Below are 27,272 nucleotides of genomic sequence, written 5' to 3' on the forward strand. Positions count from 1 at the left end.
GACCCAGCCACCAACTTTCAAGAGGAACAAACAACAAGAACTGGAGAGGGTATGGAAAAAAGTGAGCTGCTGGTATTCTACAACCACTCAAGTCATAGGAACAGTATTTTAAACTAACTGTGGAGTTGTATTTTATGAGTGTTTCTGCACAGCATTAACTACTGTGTTTTCCTTGGGATATTCACTACCTCTGAATCACTTCTGTGATGAAGGGACAGTACTGGGAAAGATGGGTAATGGTCCTCATTCCTCTCTCAAGATGCTCCTACCTGTGCCCCACATCCAGGGACAAGTTGTATGTGTCATCAAGCAGTCCACAAAGCTGCACTAGAGCATCAGGTGCTATCCACATCCATCTTAACCTCATGCTCTTAGCAAACTTGAATTCATGTCTTCTTCAAACAAGCCATTGTGGAACTAGCTGAAGTTGCTTCCAGCCTTCTGTACAGTTTGTAAAAATAAGGGGTTTATTATAAGATTTCATCTATTTCTAAGAAGATACTAGACTGTAAATGTTGTATAAAAATTTAAATGGATTTTTAAAATAATAAAGTCTTGAAAGATTTTTTTCACTGCTACAGTTTATAATAGTCTCCCAGCAGTAGTCTAGAAGTAAAGTTTTGCCATTGCTTGAAGAAACTTCTTTTTTCTCCTCTGTGCAGCAAGCTGTAGGACTTCCTCGGGATTGCTGGCATTCAGCTCTGTCTGGCCAATGGCTTTTATCTTGAAACAAAAGCAGAGACATCACTGGCAAAAGCCCCTCCAGTAAAGCTGGTGTATTACAAGCCATTATTTAGACACTAGATCAATGTTTGGTTTTTTCTTCTGTAATGTGCTATGCCACCCCACCTCACAACCCTCCACGTACAACTTGACACCAGCATGCAGACACTGGGAAGAATTACATAAATTTAAAACTGGAAGTGGCAATTCTTTTCAAAGGAGGTTTCAGGGAGGAAAATAAACACTATGGAAGTCCCATGCCCTAAAGCAGCCCATGTTAACTTACTGCGATCTGCCGCTTGTCTGTCTCGCCTCTTTTGTGGTGGAGATCTGAGAGTGAGTCAAGAAAAGACACCTGGGTAGCAAACAGACTTTTTCCAGCCATGAATATGCAGAATGACCGTTCTATAGTGGTATTCCAGTAAAAGGATACATGTCAAATACTCCAAGATGGTGACATCCCAGATGTATTCATAGTAAGAATCCATGGCATCATGACTGAAAGAGAATACCAGTTAGATGATCTAACGCATTCCCATATTGTGTATAGATATTTATAAACTTTGTTGTAACATTTACCTGTTTTGTTCCTGCAGTGCCTTAAAAGCAGTTTTATAGTCTACTTCTCTGAGGAACTGGCATAAGATAGCTACCTGTAAGGGAACACTTGGGTGATTTTCACAGCCTTATTTCCCCACAAACTGAAATCTTCCACAGATCGCCTGAGTAATCCCACCCCATTTCTAGACCCAACCACATGCTTGTTCCCAGAGTGAGTGCTGAGCACCCAAACCTCGACAGCATACACAACTCATTCTGAAAGATCAACAACAGTAGTAGCTGAATGGAAGGAAAAAGGGTTTTTACTCAAATCTGAAGGGACCCACTTGGCTTCCAGGTTTCTAAATGCATAAAATAGCTCTTAAAGCAAGAGCCTAATACAAGCCTTGTTAATTTTGGAGAATGAACAATCCCACTGAACAGCAATGGCCACACGTGGTTATGATGAAAAAAAGGCCAGGTTCCCAACAGCACCCCACAGACACCATGCCCTCACACAACTCTACCAAAAGAAAACAACAACAAACCATGACAAAACACACCTATATCCTAAGAGAAAAATGAGGCAAAAAAACCCCAGACTATTTCTGCTTTTTACAACATTTCCAAGCCTATGTTTATTTACTTGTTACTTTGGGTTCTTTCAGTGTCCTAGAAGCAATGGTAGCAACAAAATATTTCATTGCAGGTTGCATTTACAAGGAAAGTTGGATTTGGTTTTACTTTCTAAAAAAAATTCCCCCTCTTTTAACACTAAAATATTTATAAGACTAATGTTTTACTTAATGGGATGTTTCACCTCTTACCTGGGTGTGACAGTTGAGTAAAGAACAACACTTGATCATTCTTTTTATCACCTACAGAATGGTTAAAACAAACAAACATACAACAAAACATACGTTTTGAAGTGCTAGTATCAGAACACAAACAGCATTTTTTTTTCCTTTTAATACAAGGGAGCAGCTAAATATCTACACTCTCGTAACCGCTCCCAGCAATTCCTGGGTTTTAGCACATGAGCTTTCGGAGCCGTCACAAGGGCAGGATGTTCCTGGTCAGTGAGCCAGCCTGTGGCCTTTATCTCCTGCACCCACAGCAAGGCCTGTCCTGGGTGGGACAGCACAGCGAGTGGGCACTCACAGTGAGGCACACGCGTGCTGGCAAGCGGCAGTGCTGCTGTGGGACAGGTGACAGCACGGCTGTCCCAGCCGGGACGCTTACACCAGGGCAGGCTGGCGCAAGGCACAGCTTCCATGGGCTGTGAACATTCGGGATCCCAGGCAGGGTCTGAAGCTCCCACTTGCCGTATGAACGGGAACATGACAGGAGTGGCAACCGGACAGGGTATGTAAATAACACCCTTCCCTTGGTCTAGACAGCCTGCTTCCCAAGGCCTACCGAAATGCAGGCCACAAGTGACACCGTGGTTTCCTAATGGACACAACAAATGCCTGGATAAAAGTCGAAGCGACTGCATGGTGTCACTGGAACACACTGTGGCCAGGATTGAAGGTTCCTTCCCAAAACACAGCATTATTAAGGGGTTCTCACAGCCACTCGCAAGTGACAAGCTACTTGTTACGCCAAATTGCAGAGCACACAGGTACCTAATTTACAGAATCCATAGAGATATTTTTTGCACATCTAAATGCCATGTTACCTCACCTGGTCCGTGTACACATCTGGTGGTACCATCTTAATAAAGAAGTCTGAGCACACAGCTCCTGCCTGTAGATAATAGTGAAGGGCTGCTGAATACTGATTTGTTGCTGGAAAAAAATAAAACAAAACAAAATAAGGTCTTAAAAGTAAATATAGCAGTTATTTCTAATACTCAGATAAATTGTTTATAGAATTACTCAGATAGATATATTTCATAGCTGAATTCCTGGAAACATTCAAGACCATGCTGGACAGGGCTCTGAGCAACCTGATGTAGTTGAAGATGTCCCTGCTCATTGCAGGAGGGTTGGACTAGATGAGCTTTGAAGGTCCCTTTCAATCCCAACCATTCTGTGATTCTATGAAAGTGACTTGCATAGCATTGTTTGAAAAGTACAGCCACACAGGAGATGGTTAAACAGTGAGAGAAAACCACTCAATCAGGAAAACTAGCAACACAGGCAAAGTTCTGCCTTCTGAGAATTACTTATTTTTCAGGTATTTGATCTTAAATCCATCAACCTTAGAGTGGAAAAGCAAGGGTGCTCCAGCCGTTGCTTTTTCAGGTACCAGCTTCTGAGGCTCCCTACGCAAACACCCTCCTTCTGGGATGCTGTTCCACTTCGTATGTAAATATTGACAGTTTATAACCCTGAATCACTCTCCCATATCTATGGTGATAGCCCTAAACATGGGACAAAGACTCCTCCACTCACCCTAGGGGTTATAAAGCATCTTCTAGACAAACTTGTCTCCTTTGGAAGCAACAGGCTAGAATTTCTGCACTACATCTTACTGCACATCACAGGCGTCTTTCCAGTCCAAAAAACAGAGACTTGGAAACATGCACCTTGTGTCCTGAGATAGCACAAAGCACCAGCAAGTCGATGGCAGAGGCACAGCACATACCCTGTTTTATTGCCATAAAAAACCAATCTGGCTTAAATGCTAAATTTCACTACAGTGGTCTCAATGGATAATTTACGAAATGCCCAACTAACTACCTTTGAGGATGGCTATGGCCAGGTCCTTCTCTAGCATGTACACCGGGTAGTACCATACTTGTCTGGCTATCTGCTGGAAGTTCATTCTTCAGCACCTACCTCTCTGCACTCTTTACTCACACTATACAGTAAGTCCCAGGAACTGACTCTAGATTGGGGAATAACCAGGCACAGCATCATGTGGGCTGGGCAGGTCTGCCCCAGGCAACCGCTGCCCTGGTGCAGTCTGGGTGCACGTCCTGGTGCCCAGAATCCCAAACGCTTGACATCCCAGTTCTGCTGGCTGCTCTCGGCTGAGGAGCAAGGGTGAGAACTGGGGCAGAGACTGGTGAGGACACAGCTTCCCATCACAACCAGTACTGGGTCAGGAGTTCATGTGTCCTCTTTCACAAATCCTAGATGCTTCCCTGTATAAAATACAGATCTTCTCTACTCTGCCTGTCTTCTGCTCTGGTGAAGCTGATCTCCACATTTAAGAGCAAGCACTATTCACACAACTTCCTGTTCACTTACTAAAACACTTGAATGTTAGGGATTTGCACAATTATACCACTTAAGGACCAACTAGACCCACTAAAAAAATGAAGTTAACAATGACCCTTACAGTAAAGTTCCCTGTACCCTAAAAGCAAGTCCACACGGCCCATCGAAATCTCAGTCTCTCTGTGGGCTTCAACAACCTCCCAGACAAATTCAGCTACATTATTGCATCTAAAGATTTTAAACTCATACATCACTTAAGCCTCTTCTTGTAAGACAAAATACAAGGAGGGTTATGTCAGACAAATCTCAGAGAAGCAAGGTAACCCATCATGCATGCCAAAACCAGACATTGGTTTCACTTACCAAAATAAATATCTGCCTGAATAATTAACCAGAAGTGGTTGTTTGGGTTGATAGTCAATGCATAGCTGACGAGCTCTTTTACTGTAACTGCCACAGCTTCGAAGTCCACTGACTGCAAACTACAGCAAAAAAGGAAGAAAAAGAAATTCCTAAATGATTATTTTGCTTTTTAAACAGTAATCTTATCTTACATTTAGATGAAGTCCAAAGCACCTTTCATTAAGTATCTAACAAAAATAATTCCAGAAAAGGTTTAGTGTTGACTAAGACTACTGTTGAATTGTTTCAATACAGTAAATGTGACAGAACAAATACACCCTTCACAGACTCACACAAAAAGTCAGGACTTCGTCTGTGACTGACACCATAAGAGGGTTCTGTGCAAGAATATATGTTCTTGGTTTCAAGAAGTTTAAAGACAACACCTGAGACCACTTCAAATTTATCAGAGCATCTGCATAAATGGCCACAGACAGCAATCTCAGGAAATTTGTGGAAGTAGCTTCTAAAGAAAGGCTGGGAATGGTTTGGGACATTGCTTGGGCAGTCCTTCCCAAAGCTCATGTGGAATCTCCATTTTTAAAAACATGTTTTTTCTCATCCTACTGCTAAATTGTGGTAAGATTGAAAACTGCTTTCTTCTGCTTGGCCCTATAATACACACTAAAGTCTACAACAGTAACCATGAGACTATTCAGACCAATTAAACACACATTAACCACACTGAGCTTTACACACTCGTTCCTTCTCTCACGAGAGTCATGTCTGTTGATGCACACATGGAACCTTAACCAGTGAGGTTCTAGCCCCACAGAGCTTCTAAATGTCATTGGAGACACACAGTTCAGTCCAGCCAGAGCAAATCAATACATACTACATGTCACTTAATATTTTGTATATAATTATTCGAAGTATATAATTGTTCAAGTATATAATTATTCAAATGCACCTTGAAAAATCTTAATTATTCTGTATTAAAATATTATATAGTTCACATAGTTACATACAGCTCAGTAAAGCACACGGCTAAAAAAAACCCTCAGTTTCTCATAAAAGCATCTCCACCAGCACCATCAAATTAGGACCAAAAACCTTCATGCAATCAGAACAATCTGTCTGCAAACAGAACGGGGGTCAGTGATGCCCTTGCAGGGCAGAAACCACACTAACACAGTAACTGGAAACAAACCAATTAAGCATATGTTTTGAAAAACGTATTTTTAAATATCATCTTACTTGGGGATAGATGAGGGCCAGATGGAAATGTGTTCTGCTGCAATGTCATTCACAATATCTTCCTAAGAGTAAAAAGATGGCAAGAGAAATTAGAGACACAAACATTTCAAGAAAACCAAATAAGATATGTATGATATATACTAACCCGAACATTATGAAGCTTGACAAACAGGGACAATATTGTGGTTAAAACCAATGGTTCCTGTACAGAAGAAAATTAAAAAAGAGTATTCTCATTAAGTAAGAAAATTCCACTTTCCTCCCTAAGCTTTAAAGCTATATAAGAAATTCTGAAATAGTTTTTTATCAAAATGGGGCAATATTTTATTAAGAATCCTGCAACACAGGAATACTGCAGGCAAGTTTCTGTAGGGAGTCTTTAATTACTTCTGTTTTTCCTGAATAATTCTTTGGATATAAACGTTACCTAGGTTCTTTATGTTGTTTCTGTGGCTACTGCCTAGCCTTAAACTAGGTATACTACAACTTTCTATGCATTTAAAAACCCACAAGCTATAAAACAATTTCTCCTCTTCTTAACTTCTGCTGCATAGTTACAGCGCAAGTAGCAGCTTCCTTCTCCCCTCAAAAGGAACACTTTGCTTCATGACAGCTGGAATCAAATGAGCTTCATGATAGATGCATCAAAATATACTCCTAATGTTAACAGATGTGTCATGAATTCAGGAGCACTTTTTCACAAGCTCTTCCACATTGCTGTCTGGCGGGTAGAGCAAACTCAGAAGTTCTTCAGCCATAAAAAAAACACCCGTACAGCTACCAGATCTTCTGAATTTAATAGGAAAAGTCCAGAAAAATATTACACCAAAAGAAAGTCCTGGTTGCAAACACATTATGAAGACCACTGTAACTTACCCGAAGTTTTTTGATGAAGGAAAGCAATTCACTCCTAAATTAGGGACACAAATACCCATGTAAGTAATCATCAACAGCAAATAATATATGCAAACTTAATACACTGGAAACAAGATTCGGTAATGCAAATTCTAAACTCACCAAATTATTCCTTCACCTCTAAGTTTACAAATGCAGGGTATGTAAGTGAAAACACTCAAACAGGTCATTCACTCCTAATACAGTCACTGGCAAGTTAAGTTTTACTTTTGCATTTAAAACAGGTTAAATAAGAGGTATCTGTTACGCTATCAAGCTATAAAAGGCATGAAAAATCACTCCATAGTAAGTCAACCATTGACTAAAAAGGAAAGCAATTGAACTGTACTGAAATTCTCCAAGCTAGCATTGCCACAATCATCTACAGGCTTACAGAAGAGGGTACACAGCAACCATTTATAAAGCACATTGACTTCCCTGTCATATCACATCAGAAACTGCCACCGTAAGACAATCAGGTAAGAACAGCCTGTTTGGAAAAGGCTGCACTGCTTCTTTTCCATAATAACAACAGGGTCACTGCCCTTTACTGTTGAAGCGGAGGGGTTAGAAAAGGTTCAGTGTCCTAGCGTACATCTGTACTGCGCCCTTTTTTCTTACCAGAGCACACAACTGAAACCTACAGCACGCACGTACCCTCCTCCACCCATCCCACAGCAGCATAAGCAAAAGCAGTTGGCATTTAGGCACTCATTAACCTGATTAGCTCAAGAAAGGCAAAGAAACAGTCAACAGTTTGACAGAGGCACTTTTTTCCAGGTTTTAAGACGGAAAACTGTTCAATATAATCACACATTCCACAATTTAATCTAACAGGCAACTTACAATCAGGCTTGGACTTAAGAACAGGCTAAAAACACTTATTGACTGGACAAATCTGAGTCCTGAATCAATCAATCAGCTAAGGTTGACAGAGGTTAGAAAATTGACAGTGAAATTACTCCACTCAACTACATTGTCTTCCTTCCCCTCTCCCCAAGGGCTCGGTTGAACTAGATTTCAATTCAAGACTGAATAACATCCAGTTTTAGGTTCAGAAACCTAAAGCTAAGCTTAGACACCTATGCTGCGATCTAGGTGTTTTATCCAGTTATCAAAGTAGATAACTGATACAGCCAATGGAGCCTGCAGAGCAATTGTATTCAATGTAAAGCAGACACCTCCAGCTGAACTGCCCTCCAGATGCCACTGACTTCACTGGAAGATCTATATTGATTATAACGGGAGCATGAATATATATGCTTCGGTGTCTGTATGGTGACCTGAATCCCACACGCTCCTTTTCTCTCTCAGAAAAGGAAACTCAGCACATCGCAGCTAATACCCAGCGCTGCCAGTAAGCAGCTTGTTCACTCAGTGGAGATCTTTCATTGCTGCTCCTACTTCAATAGCGGAATCCAGATGATTATTGAAGGCAATGTGGGGGTCAAATATACAATTCAAACCATCTTTAAGAATAATTTAAGAAAACACACCTGTACATAATGCCCAGTGTAGACTCCCTGTGTTTTATCAAACTCACTCTGCCATCATTCCCCCGTTTGTGCTGGTTGGATACACTGCAGATTTGTACAACAACTTCCCAAAGGTCTTTTGCTGTCCGTCTACTTTCTTTGGGACCAGGAAGTTCTTTGCATGTCGCAGCCAGCAACTGTCCCAGCTATGAAATGAAAGAGGGAAAAAACATAGTAACTACAGCTTCTCTGAGTATTGACTACAGCAAAGGAATTATTGGTATTTAAAATGGCTAAGCAAGTGATTTCAAGTTACAAACTGCAAAGCAATGTGACTAAACTGTGCAGCAGAGGACACTGATGAGGAACCTGGAAGACAGGAATTAAACAATGTGGTTTTTTTTTTTCCCCTTTGTTAGTTTCCTTAGGGCTTATTTCATTACTATTGTCTCCATAAAACAAGATATACACTCAAATAAATTACATAAAACCTACAAAACAGAAAACAGAGTTTTACAAAGACCAGGTCCCTAGAACTCCCTTAATTTTCATATAATAATTAATCTGAACTGGAACTGGCACCCTCTGCGATACAGAAAAAGCTGAACCTCAAAATAGAAGTTAGGAAATCCCACAGGTAGGCAGAGTAAGCCAAAAAAATAATCTGTCCTGTAATACAATCTGCGTTCAGCTTTACTGCCTCACTTTGAAGTAGAAACATTGCTGTAAAACCACTTTGAAAGTAAAGTTGCAAAAATGGCAGAAATTCAACACTGGTGTTGGGTTCACCAATGGAACAACTAAAGTGCATTTTGAAAACAAGAGTCTTAGGAACAGAAAGACAACCAGACATGAAGCCTGAGATCTGCACACTTCTCAGACCTCCTACAGGAATCTAGGCTCAGTTCCAGCTGAGAGGAGAGCCCTTCATGGAAGTGCTACAGGGGTTCAAGCAGCCCACACATGCCTGATGCTCACAGACCCAACCTCAGCTAGCAGGCAACAAGGGCTACCACGCAGTTTGTTTCATGTGTTCTTGCCGCACAGCCTCCATCAAACACACTGGTTGCTTCACCCTGCTGCCTTCTACATCGCACTTCATTCATTATAGCCACGAGACCCAACACTCTTGAGACAGAAGGGTACACACTTTTAAAAGTACGAAAGCCTTCAACAGGAAAAAGTCAACTGCAGCCTGACGAGGTTTTGAGACTGAGTGTTTGTTACCTTCACATAAGGATTAGTTTGAACGAGAGGTAATGGAACTTGCATCGTCAAATACTCATTCTCACGCCAGTTTAGCAGGAAGGCAACACACTCTTCAGCTATAACTTGTCGAAGAGGAATATCTGGAAAAAAGGGGTTCTTTGCTTAACTTTTTTTTTTTTCTTGAGAAAAAACAGTATTATATGAAAACAAGCTATACCAATCCCTCTAACTAGCCATTTCTGTTCTATATCTTCCATGACAGAAAAATGTGCTGCTTAGCCCTACAAGAGACTTGACCTCTGAAAATTCGGAGCAACAACAGCTTCCTACAATCACAACAGTCTGACATTACCCCCGTAGTGCAAAACCATGTGGGTTGCTTTGACAACGAGCAAAACTTCTCAGCTAAAAATGTGGAATGTTCGTCCTGTTCAATTCCTTTAAGTGGTGCTAAACAGAAAGTGTCAGTGTTTAGCAACATATAGGCATTACGATGTTGTTTCCAATTATACACCTAACTGGTAGATCTATAAAGCTTTGTGCTTTACTGCATCCCAGAGAAGACAGCAACATACTTACCTGGTACTCTCATTTCCAAATAGCCTCGGACTCTGCTTATAAGATCAGAAGGAGGACGCTCTCCAGAAGCGCCAGGTCCAGCTTCATGAGTGTAGATGTCCAAAAGCAGCATTTCATTCAGCATGACTTGACGGAGTTTTGGAGAAAACTCTGTCACGAGCTCCAAACAAGCAGCAAAAAGCTGTTTTGCATGAACAAAATCCTGCAATAAAGAGGATATGCATTAATGATTGCATAATGACTAAGAGTTAAATACTGTTCAGCTCTATCCTGGCTGAACCAGCCTTAACATCCATTCTCCACAGCATTGCTTAAGCACCTCACAACTAATTCTTACATTTTTGAGTCCTTTGGACTTGCTACTAAGCTTAATAGTTCCAACAGTTACAGATTCTTCAAAAAAACCCCAAGAAGTTTGAGCAAAACCAAGTGACTACTGGCACATTAGGTACAGTTCGATTTTACCTTGTGGTTTAGCAAACTACAGTGTTGTCAATCACAAGGCAAATAAAACAACATTGCAAAAAGTCCCTCATGTAAAACAGTCATCCAAAAGGACAGCTCTTCATAGCAGTAAGTCAAATCACCACTGGGTTTAGATGCAATATGATTTAGTACATCATAATCAAAGCTTTATATGAATGAAGTTATCTCCAGGACCAACTCACTGGAAAGCCACTATCCTTGCTCTGCTGACGGAACTTTGTGAGACAGAAATACTTAACATTATACGACACACAAAGCTTGTTACTATATCTCCCTCACCTCCCAGTCTTTAAATTCTTTTCCGTATTTTCAGTGTTGTTAAAATTCAGTTGCCCAAACTAATTCACCAGTAACTTCATATGACTTGCTCACCTTAATCGCACAGCAGTGTAATCCCTTTGCCATAAGGATGTAGACCAAATCCCTAGTCAGATTGTCTTTGATTCCTAAAATAACATTGCCGTAAACATTTGGTACTTCCCACTGGGAGAGAAATACATAGGACATTTGCACAGAAACAGGTTTTAGAATTCACATCACTGATTAAAACATTAAAAACAAAGCTCAAGTATTGAAAATTATTGACATCTACATGCCAACTCTTTAATTTTGACGTCTAATCAGAAGGAATGAATTGCTCATCTAGAAGTACGATAAAAGTGGCCAGATACCCTCACTTGTTCATACTCTGAATATGCAATAAATGGGAAGGGGAGCAAAAGAGAAGATAAGAAATCCTTACTTAACAAAAAAACCCAAACAAACTTCTCCTCTCCTGCTCCCAGCTTATAATTACAGGGATTTAACTAAAATAATATTGCCAGCTAGTCAGAATACTGAAAGCAAAAGCTACAGAAATTTGTTTTCTCACACAAAAAGCTTGTGACACAATCAGTAATTCTTTAAAACAAAGTTTTGTTGCCATACTTTTCATAGAGAATGTGAGTTTAGGTATGTATCATCGTTCTTATTAAACCACTACTATGCAGAGAGAGGGGAAAAAAAAATCATCACACTGAGGATCTATGACAAAATGTTTACTGTTCATTGCAGTCTGATGAACCACGCTCTCGTGAACACATGAAATAAATTACCTTGTTTGAAACAGTCCAGAATTGGCGTTCTGAAGTCATACCATGCAACTCAATTAAGATCTGGCGAATCCTCCAAGGATCTACTGATAATATGAGCTGATGCTCAAGCTGGCCAATATTGACACTTGCTGAAGCTAGAACAAAAGCAATCAGATCTCCAGCATATTCCTTCTTAATGTGGGTGCTCACATTTCTTTAAGTATATAACATTTAAAACATAACATGGTAAGAGCAACAGATACATCAATGCTTTTGTAGGCCTCATACATCTTTTTGTGCCCTTCCACAAACACCTTGTGCCAGCTTCCCAACCCCCTCGACCTCAAGGTTGCCTGTGACACTCCCTTTTCTCACACCAGCAGCTCCAAATTATCCCCTACCCTTGCTACAGTTCAGCAATAGGTTCAAGACCTGCAGAAAAAAAGTGTTCCCATCCTGCCTTAGTGAAACTATGCATTTTCACAACTAGCTTAAGTCAATGCAAGACTGTATTAGAGCTAAAAGTTAAGTTCTCTCCAGCTCCAGTCACCACCTGGCACCTCCTATGTCAGCTCTGACTTGTGCAGCTTCACAGCCAGCCAACTACATCTGAGAAATACCCTGCCAAAAAGATCTGGGTTTCATTTTGGTAAAACCTCGTCCAGACAGCACTCCTGGTCCAGTTCACCACATATTCACATGAGTGAGTGCTGGTGTGAGTCCAGGGGCAGGGAGCCCTTTGTGGGAACAGTCACCACAGCCAGATTTGTTTCATACCAATCACCACACCTCTATTTCACTTGGTCAGCTAGGACATGTTCATTTGAGCACATCTATCATACTAGGCTGAGACACAAGCAACATACAAGCAAATAACGGCCACTTTCTTGAACAAGTAGAACATTCACTAACTAAAAATGGGAAGTATTCTCTCTAAAAACATTATCTTCAAACTTTTTCTGAGAACAGACCCGCACATAATAATCTCAAGTGTGGAAACAGGCAAGGCCTGCATATAAGTTAATGGAAATGCTGTGAAAATTACCTGGGATATCATAAAAAGAAGTCACAGGTTTTGTGCATAGGTTGATTCGAGGAGATCTCTTTCGCATCTGATCAATGAGCAGCTTCCGTTCATCATCTTTCAGCAGTTTTATGAACAGCTCATGAGATGATATCATAAAGACAAGCTGAAGATCTTCCAAACCCAAACACAAGTTTCTAAACAAATAAAAAAGTCAATATATGAGTAGAAAGAAGCTGCTTATTTTGCCAGTTATAAGTTCTCTAAACATTTACTGTGCTATATGGCATTGCTTACAAAGTGTAAATTCATGTTATCTTAATACAGGCACATACTTGAGAAATGCTGCCATTCTTCTCTTCAATGCTTCGGAAGCATTTTCCAAGTCTATTGATCTTGAACAAACCTGGGAAGAAAGAAGTAAATAATTAAGCAGCCCCTTAAAACTCTTAAAATATTTAGTGTTACTGCCCAGTTTTCTGACTCAATTAGTATCAGGCAGTAACCCTCTCTCCCAAGGGAAGCAACAAAGTTACCTGATAAACACTGTAGCCATCACAGATGGACTGGGTTTCTTCCAACCTGTACACAAGACAGGCTGTTTCAGACAACTGACCTTACCTCACACCATTCGCATTCCTTTTTCCCACTCCTCTGATATTTAGGTGTGCTGACACCAAGTGCCACAGTATTTGATTTTTTTTTACCAAAAAAGCAATAGTTGAAAGATAACTAGATATTTGAATTTAAATACCAGCTTGCAGTAATTTTTTGAGAAGTGTGTTTAAATCCTAATATGAGCAGTTGATGTAACAGCTTTTAGTGGCTCTGAAGTACAGAGCACTGTCAGTCAATTTTTTGCCACATGCTTGAATAGAAAAGCAAAAGACAGAGCTCAAATTAAGCAAAGAAGATATGAAAATAGCAGCAAAGCAACAGAGGGAGTAAGTTCAGTTTGAGCAATAATAATTTCCTAAAATGCTTCATTGAGGGCAACAGTTTAAATCTTCCACACACAGTAACTCAGGATCATTTCATGACATGCTAACTGTTACAAGAAAGCTGGTAAGGGAAAGTGGTCCTCTTCAACAGATATTTCTTTTTCTAGTATATTTCTCTGTTCTGAAGAATTTGTTTCTTTGTTCTTTGAAAACAACTATTCAACAATATCTCTATATAATTTAAGGATGTCAGGAATTGCAGCAATTTCAAATCCAAACTGAAGCAACAAGTCAACATTGGTTCCTCCCCAACAGATGGAAATGGAGCTATCAGCATAGATCCAAAACTGATTACATAGAGTGTAATTGTACTAACTGCAAAGAACTTGAATTAAGTTTGAGAAGTTACCTTATAAAGTATTTTTCTCTGCTTCAGAAATTTGAGCATTACTTGCAACAATAATACAATTATATGGGGAAAGAGGTATCTCACTAAACACCTTTTCCCCCTTCTAATTTCAGATAATTTCTTACCTCAAGGAGAAAGTCTATTTTCTCTTTGCTGGGTTTCAGGAACAGTAGACAAAATTGAATATCAATTATTTCACCCTGCAACACATCGCAGACTGTGTTGCACACGCAGACTTTGAAACAAACTTCATTCAGAGCATCATTCCTGCATGAACACAAAACCAAAGATCACAGAACTTCCCTGACAAACACAGAGTTGGTATCACAGCAAAGCTCCAGGTGCTAGATCCCAAGACAAGTTTGAAGCACATGCCTTTGATTGCACTCTGCAAAACCTTATTCCAGTTTACCCAGAAGCTCCCTTTCTTTAAAAAGCAAATTTCCTCCCTGTCTGCAGCTCTGTTTCACACACACACAGGCTTCATTATAATTTCAGCCTGAGCATCACTGGAACTTCAATTAGAGCAGTGCGACCAATACAAAGGTGCATCACTTCTTGGCAAGCATGCCCTGAGCATGGCTAACAGTCCAAAAGACTTCAGGAATATTTATGCATCTCAGAATACACAATCATTGGACAAAAATAAAAACAAATAACCAGAACCTATGGCTTCTTTCTCTTAACCCTTCTCTGTGTGTCTTAACTAGATTTCAAAGTCACACTCCTCCCTCCTTCTCTGTCTAGTACTCATCACTGAAGGTGCTCTGTATCAGTAGTACCAAGAGATGACAACAGCCCTACACAGTGCTAAGGTACAGGCTCTAAGATCCTCTTCTAAGAGATGGTTACTTGATTCCTCTCTGGCTGAAGGGAAAGCTGAATTCAGTGAGTATTTAGCTCTTTGACAACAGGCTGTCACCATCAATACTTTTTCCTCACACATGTTTGTAAAACTGAGCCTCTCTTACTTCTTCAGCTGAAATACTTGTAGGCATCTGCCCTTCAGAGAAGAATTATTATCATGATTACATGGAGCTGCTTTCCATATAGCCCTGATTCAAGTGCCTAAGCTCCACAGAAGGCTGAATTTTGGACACAGCCATGGGCTCAGCACATCTCTGTTGGGAGCCATCCACAAGTTGCCCTTGTAATGTTCCTAATTATTTCTCCTAATTATAATTGGTTTGCTTATTACAAATATACCATACTAGTCCTTCAGCCCTGGGCTAGTTCAACAGTGCACAAGGCTCCTAATCACAGGTAACCACACTCCCAATGAAGTACATGGCTGCTACAATATCACTGCTTGGTATTATTAATCTGACCAGTTTTGACTTCAAGCTTTAGAAGACCTCTGAAGAGGCATTAAATTAGTCATACTCGTGTATATATATGATCAATTATGACTTTACTGATTTATTTATGTAAGTGTTAATACTCATTACACTTTTCCCCATATATGGCCACAGTGAGATACATCACAACACACCTCTTCAGTTGAAAAGTGTAGTTTAGAATATTGCTAACAGAAATAAAGGCTGAAGTTTCTTGGATATAAGTTGTTGGCAGAAGATGTTGTATACTTTCCAAGAAAAACATAAAACTTATTAATATTACTTTTCATCATCATCAAACATATAATTATTTAATGTCTCACCCTTGTTGAGCTTTTTGGAAGAGTTCTCTTAGCACCGACTGCCTGAACTGAACAGGTAAACTAAGGGTTCGATTATCTTCAAGAAATATCTTCACTAAGTCCTATAATACAAACACAGTTGGAATAGTCAATGGATAATGCAAGAGATACAGATAAAGTAATCTTTTATGGAAAAAATTATCAAACAAATGGAAGCAGTTTGCACCCATATGTAATACTAATATTCATTAAACAGCCAGAAAGGGACCAAACAACAAAAACGTTCTTTAATATCAAAGAATAAAACCAAAATTGCACATATCAACAGCAGCATTCCCAGAAACTCAAAAAGCTGGATTCTACCAGAAATTTCCATACATCAGCTAGTAGGAATTACATTGTATGTAATCCAAGATATTTTAATCTAATATACATATCAGATTATGTTACATTCCTATATATGTGTTTTAATAGTTAACTGGAACACTTACATTTATTAAAATCCCTATCAGTTCAGGTGGAATCATCCACATGGAATGATAAAGAAATCCTCAGACATATGTGGGTTGATTTAAGCACCCTACCTGATAGTTGCCAGATTTCATACAGCTATGGATTTGACTATAAGGAGTTGCCTGTTGAGATGCATCATCAGAAGATGAGGTAAGAACTCCACAAGCTTGACAGTAACCAGCTAAGCGCTCTTCATCAATGGTAAAATGAAGTGATGATGAACCATTCTGAAAATGAATAGTTAATAAAATCTTAGAGGCCAAAATATTATTAAATATAGGCTTAAATTAGAAACACAAAGAGACTCACAATTTCCCCAAGTAACAGCAAAACAACAAAAGAATGTGTATGTACACACTTCCTTTTTAATGGCATACTTTTATATGTGCTCTTGACAGCTTAGACCATGTTTTGTCTATTTAAATTGTGAGTTTTGCAGTTTTTGGAATATAAATGTGAAGCAAGATTTTAAAAAAGCATACCTCGGTTGTAAATTAAAATGCTGTATTTTTTAAAAGGTCAGACAATCTGATTTCCAAGGGAAAGGAAAAAAGAAAGTGATGTATGCTTCACCACATCACCACAACCAAAATACCACAATGGACACAGAATGTACTGATAATATTAGCACCAGAGATATTAGTTTTGCATTTTGTTCATCAATAAAATTTGTGTAAGAGAATATTCATTACAAAATTTAGAACAAAGAAGCAATATACTGCAGCTGATTAATATAATGTTAAACAAGGTACAATGTGAAAAAACCAAAAACTGCTGTCAAAAACCCATGAAGTTTCTTTAAAGACCATGTGTACCATTAACAGTATTAAGTTGCTAAAGGAAGCAATAATTTAGGCACTTTTTTTAAGAGGAGTTGAACATACATGCTAATAAAACACCAATTACCTTTGCAATCAACTCCTTTGTTCTGAAAAACTTTTCTTTAGCATTTTCATGAACAGCTGCATTTGTAGATCCTTGTTGAAAGTAGATTGCACCCAAATCATAGCAAACCTGTAAACAGCATTGATACAAAACACATTATCTTGGAAATTTATATAACGTTTAAGGTCAAGATTAAGTATTTCAGCTCCAACTTCGCATGTACTTTAAGCTATTCCTAGTTTTAGCTAATGACTGATGACATACACTGCCTATCTTTCCCCATGTACAACAATTGTTTCCTCTTTAACTGCGATCTCAGTACGAGTAATTCTGCACAGGCTTTACAACAGTACAGAATGATTTCCACATGCTCATTAAGAACAGTGCAATAAGCTGTCCTTAACATATAATGGTTTACTCCAGATGGGGAAGTAACAATATTTGCAGTGTTAGAAGAAGTTCTAACACTTTGTCTAAAGACATAAATACAAATTAAAGCCTTATTATAGAATGTAAGCTACCTGGCACTCTATCTCCTCTGCAGTGATTTTCAGTCCAGCTGTGGAACTCTCCGTTTCTCCATTCACCATACCAGGCTCCATGGCTAATAAATCCAGAGTTCTTATAGTGTGGACATAAAGATCTTTGTTTAATTTCAGTGCTCCTTCTAGGACCAGAATGGAATCAGCAGCCTGCTCTTTCAACTGTAATAGTTAAAATGCATTGAAAAAATTAACCTCTTGGTTCTGAGTTCAGCTCTGGCTTGAATTAACACTAGAAATGTAACAGTACAGTGAAAGGATAGTAAATAAAAGTCCTCATACACCCATCTTATTGCTATGAAGAGTATACCCTTGCATTTCTTGTACAATATAGACACTTGTGATTTCTCTGAGAAACAGGATCAAACCCTTACTTCTAAGTGAAACAAACCATTTTCCTCTGTTTCACCCACATGTTTTTGTCCATGTTTGGACCATTAAGTCACACAAGGGTCAGACTGTAAATTCTGAGTTATTATTTGGCAGCTGAAACAAAACCAGCTTCCAAGTGAACAGCAAGATTTTTTCAAAAATGTTAATGAATTAGTAAAAGAGTTAACCATCACTCATGCTCAGCTATTTTAAAATATATGAAAAAGTAAAAAATTGTAGAAAATGTATAATACAAATTATTTAACTGATTCCAAGTAGTACAAGAGTAGGAAAATGATCTAGGCTACTTAAGTAGAGGGTTTGTTTTTCCTCTTTCTTGCTTCTCTCAAAGTGGAACAGTAGGCACAACTAGCATTCTGTTGAAAGCTACATACAGAAAACACTCAGCTACTAAAGCCTTTAAAACCAAAATGTTTTAAGTGTTGAATTTCACTGCCATATGATTTTGCAGCTTAAGCATGGTATGGTCTTAATTACTAATCACACACTGATTTTGCAGGGGTTTGCTCAATTCATATGGCTCCAAGGATGGGCTGTTGAAAATACTTTAATCATACAAAATAAATTCCATACTATGCGCAGTGCAGAGACAACACTGTCCAAAACACATACAGTGGAAATGTAGCAAATACTGAAAGTGACAAATACAATATGAACTACTGAATCCAACAAAACTGTGATGCACTTGTATATTTCCTGTCCATTCATATTTACACATAAATTCAAGCAAAAATAAGACGGGGAAAAAAATCTCACCACTTTCAAAATATTTTCAGTCAGTTCCTTTTCTTGCTGCATCTGGTTCATCCTGGAAAATGAAAGAAGAGGTAAAGATTTCAATTAAAAAGGAAACCTGCATGTCGTTTTACTTCACACTCTACATCACAACAATTCACTTCTAGTAAGTTTTGCCTAATTATATTTTAAACATCATTATGCAGGACCACTGACTGCTCTTATCTACATCTGAAATACAGATATAATTAGTTCTGGATGAGAATGTGGTTCAATAAAACAGAAGTTGGAAAGTTTTAGTTGCTTTTTTCTTTAAAAATCAGATTGTTAAGATTAGCAGAACTATCATGAAGATACTAGCTTCTACAGCCTCAAGTTTCTTGAAACTTCACTATTTAAATCTTCTCGAACATGTGTCAGACGCAGAACTGTGTTCATGTGTTTGTGTAAAAAAATAAAAGTTATGTCCCCATACAGAATTTTGATACATATAGGACAACACCAGATTTATAGTAAAATGAGCAGGAGGAAGAGTATTTTTAATCAACACAGTTAAAGAGACTCTCTCAAACACGTATGGCCTAATACATGAAAAGTACCACTGAGATATTCCCAGCTTTATCAGATAAATTTGTAACATAAAAGTCAATTCCAAGGACAGGTTGTAACTAAGGCCACACCACTTCCAGAATGCAAAACGAATATTGACTTTAAATTACAGTTTATTGCCTACTGAAGCAAAAGAATTGTTTCTCAGTTTATCTTACATAATGCAGAAAAATGGTATAATAAAACAACTGTATTAACCAAGCTACTGTTAAGTTAAAACAGGATGTAAGAAATGCACCCTGTTTAAACTAGAGGATAAGCATTCTACCCAGGCAAATTGTCATCTCCCTTTCTCCCATGATTTTTCACGCCTCTACAAAGTCAGCAAGACTGTAACATATTAAAAGAGAAATTAAATTTCTGATTACAAAATACACAAGAAGTCCAAACGAATTATACTTGTAACTTACACATTTAACTGAGGTGGACCGGGTTTCACTTGTTTTACAGGAAAACTGCTTTGAACAATGGTCCTTATGGCCCTATGTAGAGGAGAAAATGAAGCAAAGAACATATTAGTTGTTTAGTCTGGAGAAGAGGAGGCTCAGAGGTGACCTCATCACTCTCTATAACTATCTGAAGGGAAGTTATAGCCAGGTGGGGATTGGTCTCTTCTCCCAGGCAGTCAGCAATAGGACAAGGGGGCATGGGCTTAAACTCTGCCAGGGGAAATTTAGGCTGGATATTAGGAAGAAATTCTTTACAGAGAGAGTAGTCAGGCATTGGAACAGCCTGCCCAGGGAGGTGGTGGACTCGCCGTCCCTGGAGGTTTTTAAAGTGAGGTTGGACATGGCACTTAGTGCCATGATCTAGTAAACAGACTAGAGTTGGACCAAGGGTTGGACTCGATGATCTCTGAGGTCTTTTCCAACCCAGTCAATTCTGTGATTCTGTGATATTAGCCTCAGAAATGTAATAAGCAGATTACACACCTCTTAAAAGTATCAGTTTATCCTCATAGTAGAATGCATCTGAAATGATAGATCCTCTGCTCAAGAGCACATACAGTATTTAAGAAATGCTCTTATGTCCATAAAAAGCCAAAAGACAGCTAGATTTTTATCTTTATTAGGTGACAGTTAAAACCACTACCTTGACTATTTTTTAGGGAACAAAACCAGCTGTAAATTGCTTTTCAGACTCAGCTCCTCACTATAACCTACCTACAGATCTCAAAGTTGTTATTACTTTGAGATTCTTTCTCCTTCTATGTACAAGCATTATAGATAGAAGAAAACATTGTTTTGTTCTGTCACGACTTTATAGGTTTAAAGTAGTTTACCATCTGTTGTAGAGTAGTATTGCCATTGCAGTGGTTGGGGGTAAGCTGGACAGGTCTACATCCACGTGTTTAGTTCCGGGGGGAACTTTGCTGATACACAGAAGTTCATTCAGTAGCATGTTCAATACAGGGACGGACAAGCTATCAGGAAAAAAAAAGAAAAGAAAAAAAAAAATCAAGTATTTCATATAGTAATCCTAAATCTGGAATGTTTAAGTAATATACATTACTGTTCAGTACTATATGATTACTTAACATGCCATGGAAGTAAGGGTAGTATGTTTATTTAGCATAATGAACTGCTCTGTATCAGATGACAATCTAGATCAGGTATGTAAAGCAGCCTAAGCCCAAGTGGAAGGTTGCTGTGACAGCTGTACTACTGTGCACCACTGTTAATCCACACAGAAGCATCCTGAGAATAATCCAATCACCTACAACAGCAGGTCCCAACTAACAAAACCTTCTCAAAGCAGTCCCAGATCATACTTCCAGAAGGTAAACAACATTTCCATGGCAAATGGAATTTCACTCACGTAAAGGGAACATCTCTCTGTGCTATCACATCTTATCTCCCTTTCTGCAGCATCCACCAGCAAACAGTGAAGACTAGGAACTGGAAGAGAGCACTGCAAGCAGTATTATGTAAAATATAATTAGCTGGGACAGAACCTTCCTGGATAAAAGGAGGAGGCACACAGGCTGAACTGCATTACTCCAAGCTTTTGAGGTACAATTTAACACAACTGAAACACTATTACTAATTTAGATGTTACCTGAAATTAGAAGAGCTCAGCTACTGTAAAAGTACCTTTGACCTTGTGAAAAAATTTCATTCTTTGCAACCACCATTGAAAACAACCAGTGAAACCACACTTCTGGCAACCAAGCTAAATTCCTGTTTAACAAATTTTAGGTCTTGTGTACTATCAGACTCCAGGTCTGTTATCAAGCCATCATTTTAAACTAACAAACACTGTTTTTACTATGTGAGGTCCAGGAATCTTGTTTTCATTGGCAAAAGTAGAACACCATTCAACTGTTTATAACAGCAGAAGTTTTAGAAAAAAAATTGGGTTTAAGCTGTTATTTTATTCCTTTTTAACTAACATGACTGAACCTTTGGTATAATCAGTTAAAGAAAAAAAGCATGTTTCTTAATTAAGAACAATCTTAGGCTTCACAAGCTAACAGAACAGGAACTCTTAACTACTATCTAGAGATGCTAAATTAGTAGTTGAAATGACTTCAGATAGGTTCTCTTTCAAGAAAAACACCACAGATGGACAAAACAATCCTATCAAAACCCAGAATAAGTCAAATAATGTCAAGCAGCAGGGTTGATTATTGAATCAGGATTACAAATGCATTTTAAGACATAAAGGTACTAACTGCCAGAAAATACACCACAAATGTCAGTATAAACTCCTCCTGCAAGAGAAGCAGGCAAAAAAAAGAAAAAAAAAAGCCCTCTTGTTCACATTCACATACATCTGCTTTAAAAGCTAAAGTATATATGTATAAAGTATTGTATACCAGATGCTGTTTTCCATACAATATTTTCACAACCAACCACAATAAAGGTTTCTATTCATTGTCTGCAGTATCTTGTAAAGATATATTGGCAAGCAGTAATATCACCTCACAACACTTCACTAAGGCAGACAAATATGACACAGTTTAAGAGATGACAAAAATATTAAGTACCTGGGAGTGTTGGTCAGCAGCCAGCTGAACATGAGCCAGCAGTGTGCCCAAGTGGACAAGAAGGCCAAGAGCATCCTGGCTTGTATTAGAAATAGTGTGGCCAGCAGGACCAGAGAAGTGATCGTCCTCCTGCACTCAGCACTGGCAAGGCCCTACCTTGAACCCTGTGTTCACGTTTGGGCCCCTCACTACAAGACAGACATTGAGGTGCTGGAGAGTTCAGAGAAGGGCAATGAAGCTGGTAGAGGGTCTGGAGCACAAGTCTGATGAGGAGTGACTGAGGGAGCTGGAGCTGTTTAGCCTGGAGAAAAGGAGGCTGAGGGGAGATCTTATCACTGTCTACAACTACCTGAAAGGAAGTTGTAGCATGGAGGGTTTTGGTTTCTTCTCCCAAGTAACAAGCAACAGGATGGGAGAAAATGGCCTCAGGCTGTGCCAGGGGAGGTTCAGATTGGATATTAGGAGAAATTTCTTCACGGAAAGGGTTGTCAGGCATTGGAACAGGCTGCCCAGGGAAGTGGTGGAGTCACCATCCCTGGAGGTGTTTAAAAGATGTGTAGATGTGGCACTTAGGGACATGGTTTAGTGGTAGACTTGGTAATGTTAGGTTAACAGTTGAACTCAATGACCTTAAAGGTGTTGTCCAACCTAAATGATTCTGTGATTTTATGCAAGTTACAATTGGGGCAAGTATTGCCCCCCTAAGCTTTTAGGATGCTACAGTGCAGTTCCCTAATGTGCTTACACTGTCAGAGTAAGGAAGTTCCCAACTGTTCTACCTCATTAAATCATTCAGCAGCTGAAATTATTTGGGTTCAAATAATTCAAAGAAAATATGCAACTGTGGATTTTGCCTGCTTCAAACAGTTCAGTGATCTAGTTCACAGATATATGGAGAGTTTTACAGCAACAAAACTGGAGCAAGACCTCCAACTTCAAGCATGTCAGAATGTGGAAACTTAAGACAGTACTGTCACCAAAGAAAACGTAACCTAAAACCTAAACCTTTATGCAGTTTAGATGTACTCATCTTAATGCCTAAGACCCACTATTCTTTCTCTCTAAATTAATTATAACCAGTATTGATTTGTTTGCAGACATTGCTTTTACCAAAACCTTCTTCTAACTCACAGATTAAATTAAATGTGATTTCAGTTGTTACACTCAAGACTCTTCTTAATGTAAGAAAGATACTGTCAGAAAAGGGAGCAAGAAAGATTTCCATTTGTTAAAATAAAGATCTTAAGCCCTTTCAATTCAGTAATTTCAGCATGAAGATGTACAGACTATACCTTTTCTCTAATACATCCAAATCCCACTTCAGATGAGCAGCAACTTTAAGAGCAAGAAGTTTCAAAATACGGTTTCTTTTGTTATCAGGTGGTGGCTGGACTTGGTTCTGCTCATTCACTGATGGTTTTGAAGCTTGTTCCAAGAACTGGACAATCAGCTGTACAGGTGGTGGATCTGCAAAAAACACAGCCACTCCTCAAATTCTTTGCAAGCCCAAAAATTAATTTCTTGTTGCAGCTATGAACACGGATCTTACCTCACTGTCATTTATACAACTGACATTGTCACCTGGCAGATCCTAATCCCAAAAGGTTTCCCTATCCTGCATTAAATAAGACTATAAACATATCTCCGTTTAACTGTCATGTTTACTTGGGCATGGTAAACACACTCTCATACATGATTTATTTACACTACTTTGTATTAATTATGTTTCACTACTTCCATCTAGAGAAAATAAATGCTGCTTATTGAAATCACAAGTTAGCTGTTGTAAAAATATATACTATCTTGTAATTCTCCTCTGTATTTTAAAATATATTTACAAGCAACTGCTGGTACTTCTGAACATGTTTGGAAGATGCTTTCAGACTGATTAAAAAAAAGAAAGCCCCCAAGCGTCTCCCTTACAATAAGACAGTCTTCCAGTACCTTTTAGCAGTTTTCAAAATCTGAAGCCAAATCCTAACTATTAAACTCTCACTGAACTTGGTGAAACATAAGACTAGTATTAATTATTATTTTTAATTGCAAAATAGCAGTATAAGATCTAAACACAAAATATATAGCCTGACTATGCTTAAATCTACTTTTTGTAGAGCTAAAACTGCCCCAGGTTTTCCTGTTCCCTTCACTTGCTTGTAGAATTCATGTGCTGAAAAAGATGATTCTTGTTTATGATTGTGAAAAGATCAAATACTTTTAAATATAGTAATTTTCTTATAATACATCAGACTAGGTTTCTCTTCATTCCAAGTGTAACAATACAAAGCAATTTCAGCACTGAACTCCGGAGGACTCCAGTTCCTGGCCCTAGAAAGACTATAATGGGAGAAAAACAGCTGCAAATTGTAATGAATTTTTTTTTACAAACAGCACTTCATGTTGTAAAAATTAACAACTGGTAACATTTCCACAAACAAAATTCACACATGCAAAAATGATCCACCACAGAGGAAAAAGTATAGAAATGCAAGTTACTAAATAAGAAATATAAGGTAGAAAGAGACAAGTACATTGCAGCCTGCGCTGACTCTGCACAGCTGTGGCCAGACGCCCTCAGGGCCTGACACCCCCCACACACCCCGGCGGCCCCTCCGCGGTCAACCCTCCCCTTCGGGCGGGGCCTCGCCCGTCAGCGCGTCACCAGCGCGGGGCAGCAAACCCCGCGACGCCTCCCGCGGGGAAGCCGGAGGCGGGCACGAAGGACGGGCGAGGGAGGGCGGGCGGGAGGCGGCGCCAGCAGCAGGCCCGGGCAGGCAGCGGCCGAGCTGCAGGCCGCAGCGGCGGGGGAAGGGGCTCGCGGGGAATCGAGCCAGGGTTTCCTCCCCGCAGCCCGTGAGGAGCCAGGAGCGACGCCAGGCGGCGCCCGAAGCCGAGGGGCGGCGGCCGTCAGCGGGGCCGCGCCGCACGCACCGGGAGAGGGTTTCTGCAGGTGCTGCTCCAGCAGCGCCTCCTCCAGCAGGAACTCGAACCAGGAGGTCTGCGGCGGCGTGCAGGGCCGGCTGGAGGTGGCGGCTTCCCGGTCCGCCGCTTCCGCGCTCATGGCTGCCGCTCGCCCCGGGGGCGCCCCCCGCAAGCGGCCGCACAAGTCGCGCCCTCCCCCGGCGCAGGCGGTGGCAACAAGATGGCCGCTGGCCACCGCCCCCTCGCTCCGGCGGGGGGAAACGTGACTCCGCCCTTCGGCGCGGAACCCCGGTCGATAGGGCAGCGCGGGAGGCGGGGCTACGTGAGGCCCCACCCCCTGGACGCGGAGACCCAGTCCATAGGACCGCGCGGGGCCGGTCCCGTGGTCGAGGCCCCGCCCACCACGGAGAGGGCGGGAACATCACGCTCCCCTCCCACACTCACAGCAGGAGCTGACGGATTCGTAGCTTCCCGCTGGCCTTGTCGCTCCCTCCTCTCCCGCTGCTGCTGTTTAATTGGGTAACGGTTAATACATGTTTTAGTTTGGGACGACTAGCAGTTATCTGGAGGGCAGGAAGGGAGCGCGCAGAGCTGGGCGCTCCCAGCGGCCAGAGGGGGATGCGGCAGCTCAGCCGGGGGTAAAAGCCGAAGCCTCCCGTCCTGCTGCCCCCGCGCACCTCAGTGCCCGAGCAAAAGGCAAAGAAGGGCAGATTCAAATCCAGTGGCAGAAGCAGCTCCCTCCTTTCAGCATCAGCTTGTGCTGTCACTGATATGTCCACATCTACAGCGCTCGTGTCTGCCTGTGCCACTCGAGCTGCAACAAGCCGGGGGCTGGTTCCCAAGCTTTTCAGATATCCCCATTCCTAGGATGTTGAAGTCTGGGGCAGAAGCAGGATGACTAGCAGAAGCTTGTAACTATCTCAGTCATTTGCCTGAATTTCTGAAATATTTTGCCAAGAAAAGAGTTCACAAAGGCTGCACAGCAAGTTTCCAATGACACAATGCGAATCTCTTTTGCCCGTCATTGCTGTGATTGGGCTGTTTTTCCTTTCCTACAGGATGGCTGCTCATCTACTCAACAGCCACAATTTCCACAGCAAGAAAAACAGTGGATACTGCAACAAATTAGTGCCAGTGTGGCCCTGTCTCAGTCCATCTAACTGTGTAGGCCAGACATAAACATTCTGCGTTTCACTGTAAGTGACCCAGGAAGACATCTTTCCCACCTTCCATGGAGACAGAAGAACAGGACATGTCCTGACTGCAATGCACTTTGTTACCTTCTGTTGTACGTGTTACTTTGTGTCTTCAGTTACTTGAGGGAAAATAACTTTAACTTTCCAGAGTTATTGTTGAATGCATCCATATGTAAAATGTTCAGTTTCAGAATACGAATTACAAAATAATCCTCTAGGAGATCACAGCCTGTCAGCACTACTTGTAGCACATTTTTCAATTTGATACCAAGTTCAGAAGAGGCAACTTAATAAAGAGCAATAAAATGCTATGGAGTTCACAAAGATGTCATAGAGTTCAAGACTCTGAACAGTCGCCTTACTGAAGTTCTGGGGCTCACCAGTTTTAATTTGCAGCACAACATAGGTAATACGCTTGGATGTAAGAGATTTTGTAATTTCTTACAAGACCATGTATCTTTAGAAAGGAGGGAAAATTTACATTAAGCTATAAGTTAATACAGCCTTTTTTTTTTTTTTTTTTGGTATGACTTTGTTAGAACAATCAATGCCCAGCTGTGTGAGGCTTTGGCATGAAGGAGCAGCACGTACTGACTCTTTGCTCCAAATCCCTCTGATAAATATTACTATTTTAGTATAATTTATACAAATGATTTTATTAAATGAATTTTTTTTCAGTTCACATGGTGTTTGTTGTTCAATCAATTTTGAGTGTAAATTATACTTGTTC

At 40.1% G+C, this 27,272-nt stretch overlaps 1 protein-coding gene across 2 annotated transcripts; it reads right to left on the minus strand.

Moving 5' to 3' along the window:
* Window positions 1-354: 354 nt before the first annotated feature.
* On the minus strand, window positions 355-25,560 carry INTS8 (integrator complex subunit 8). 2 transcript variants are annotated; one of them, XM_080339087.1, is made up of 27 exons: window positions 25,356-25,560; window positions 23,720-23,894; window positions 20,721-20,861; window positions 19,849-19,920; window positions 18,851-18,902; window positions 17,681-17,863; window positions 17,181-17,288; window positions 16,346-16,501; window positions 15,783-15,883; window positions 14,248-14,389; window positions 13,108-13,178; window positions 12,794-12,969; window positions 11,770-11,903; window positions 11,048-11,158; window positions 10,190-10,391; window positions 9,629-9,750; window positions 8,423-8,607; window positions 6,909-6,942; window positions 6,178-6,234; window positions 6,033-6,094; window positions 4,797-4,915; window positions 2,950-3,053; window positions 2,091-2,141; window positions 1,303-1,376; window positions 1,157-1,221; window positions 1,010-1,053; window positions 416-723 (listed from the first exon to the last, which is right to left on the minus strand). In XM_080339087.1, exons 1-27 carry the CDS (start codon window positions 25,483-25,485, stop codon window positions 607-609), a joined length of 2,988 nt encoding a protein of 995 aa, XP_080195213.1. In that variant the 5' UTR covers window positions 25,486-25,560; the 3' UTR covers window positions 416-606. The 2 variants fall into 2 exon arrangements, with proteins under 2 accessions (XP_080195214.1, XP_080195213.1); XM_080339088.1 differs by lacking the exon at window positions 2,091-2,141 and having other exon boundaries at window positions 355-723.
* Between the last annotated feature and the right edge of the window lie 1,712 nt (window positions 25,561-27,272).

Source organism: Nesoenas mayeri (assembly GCF_963082525.1).
Source record: "Nesoenas mayeri genome assembly, chromosome: 2".
Taxonomy (NCBI): domain Eukaryota; kingdom Metazoa; phylum Chordata; class Aves; order Columbiformes; family Columbidae; genus Nesoenas; species Nesoenas mayeri.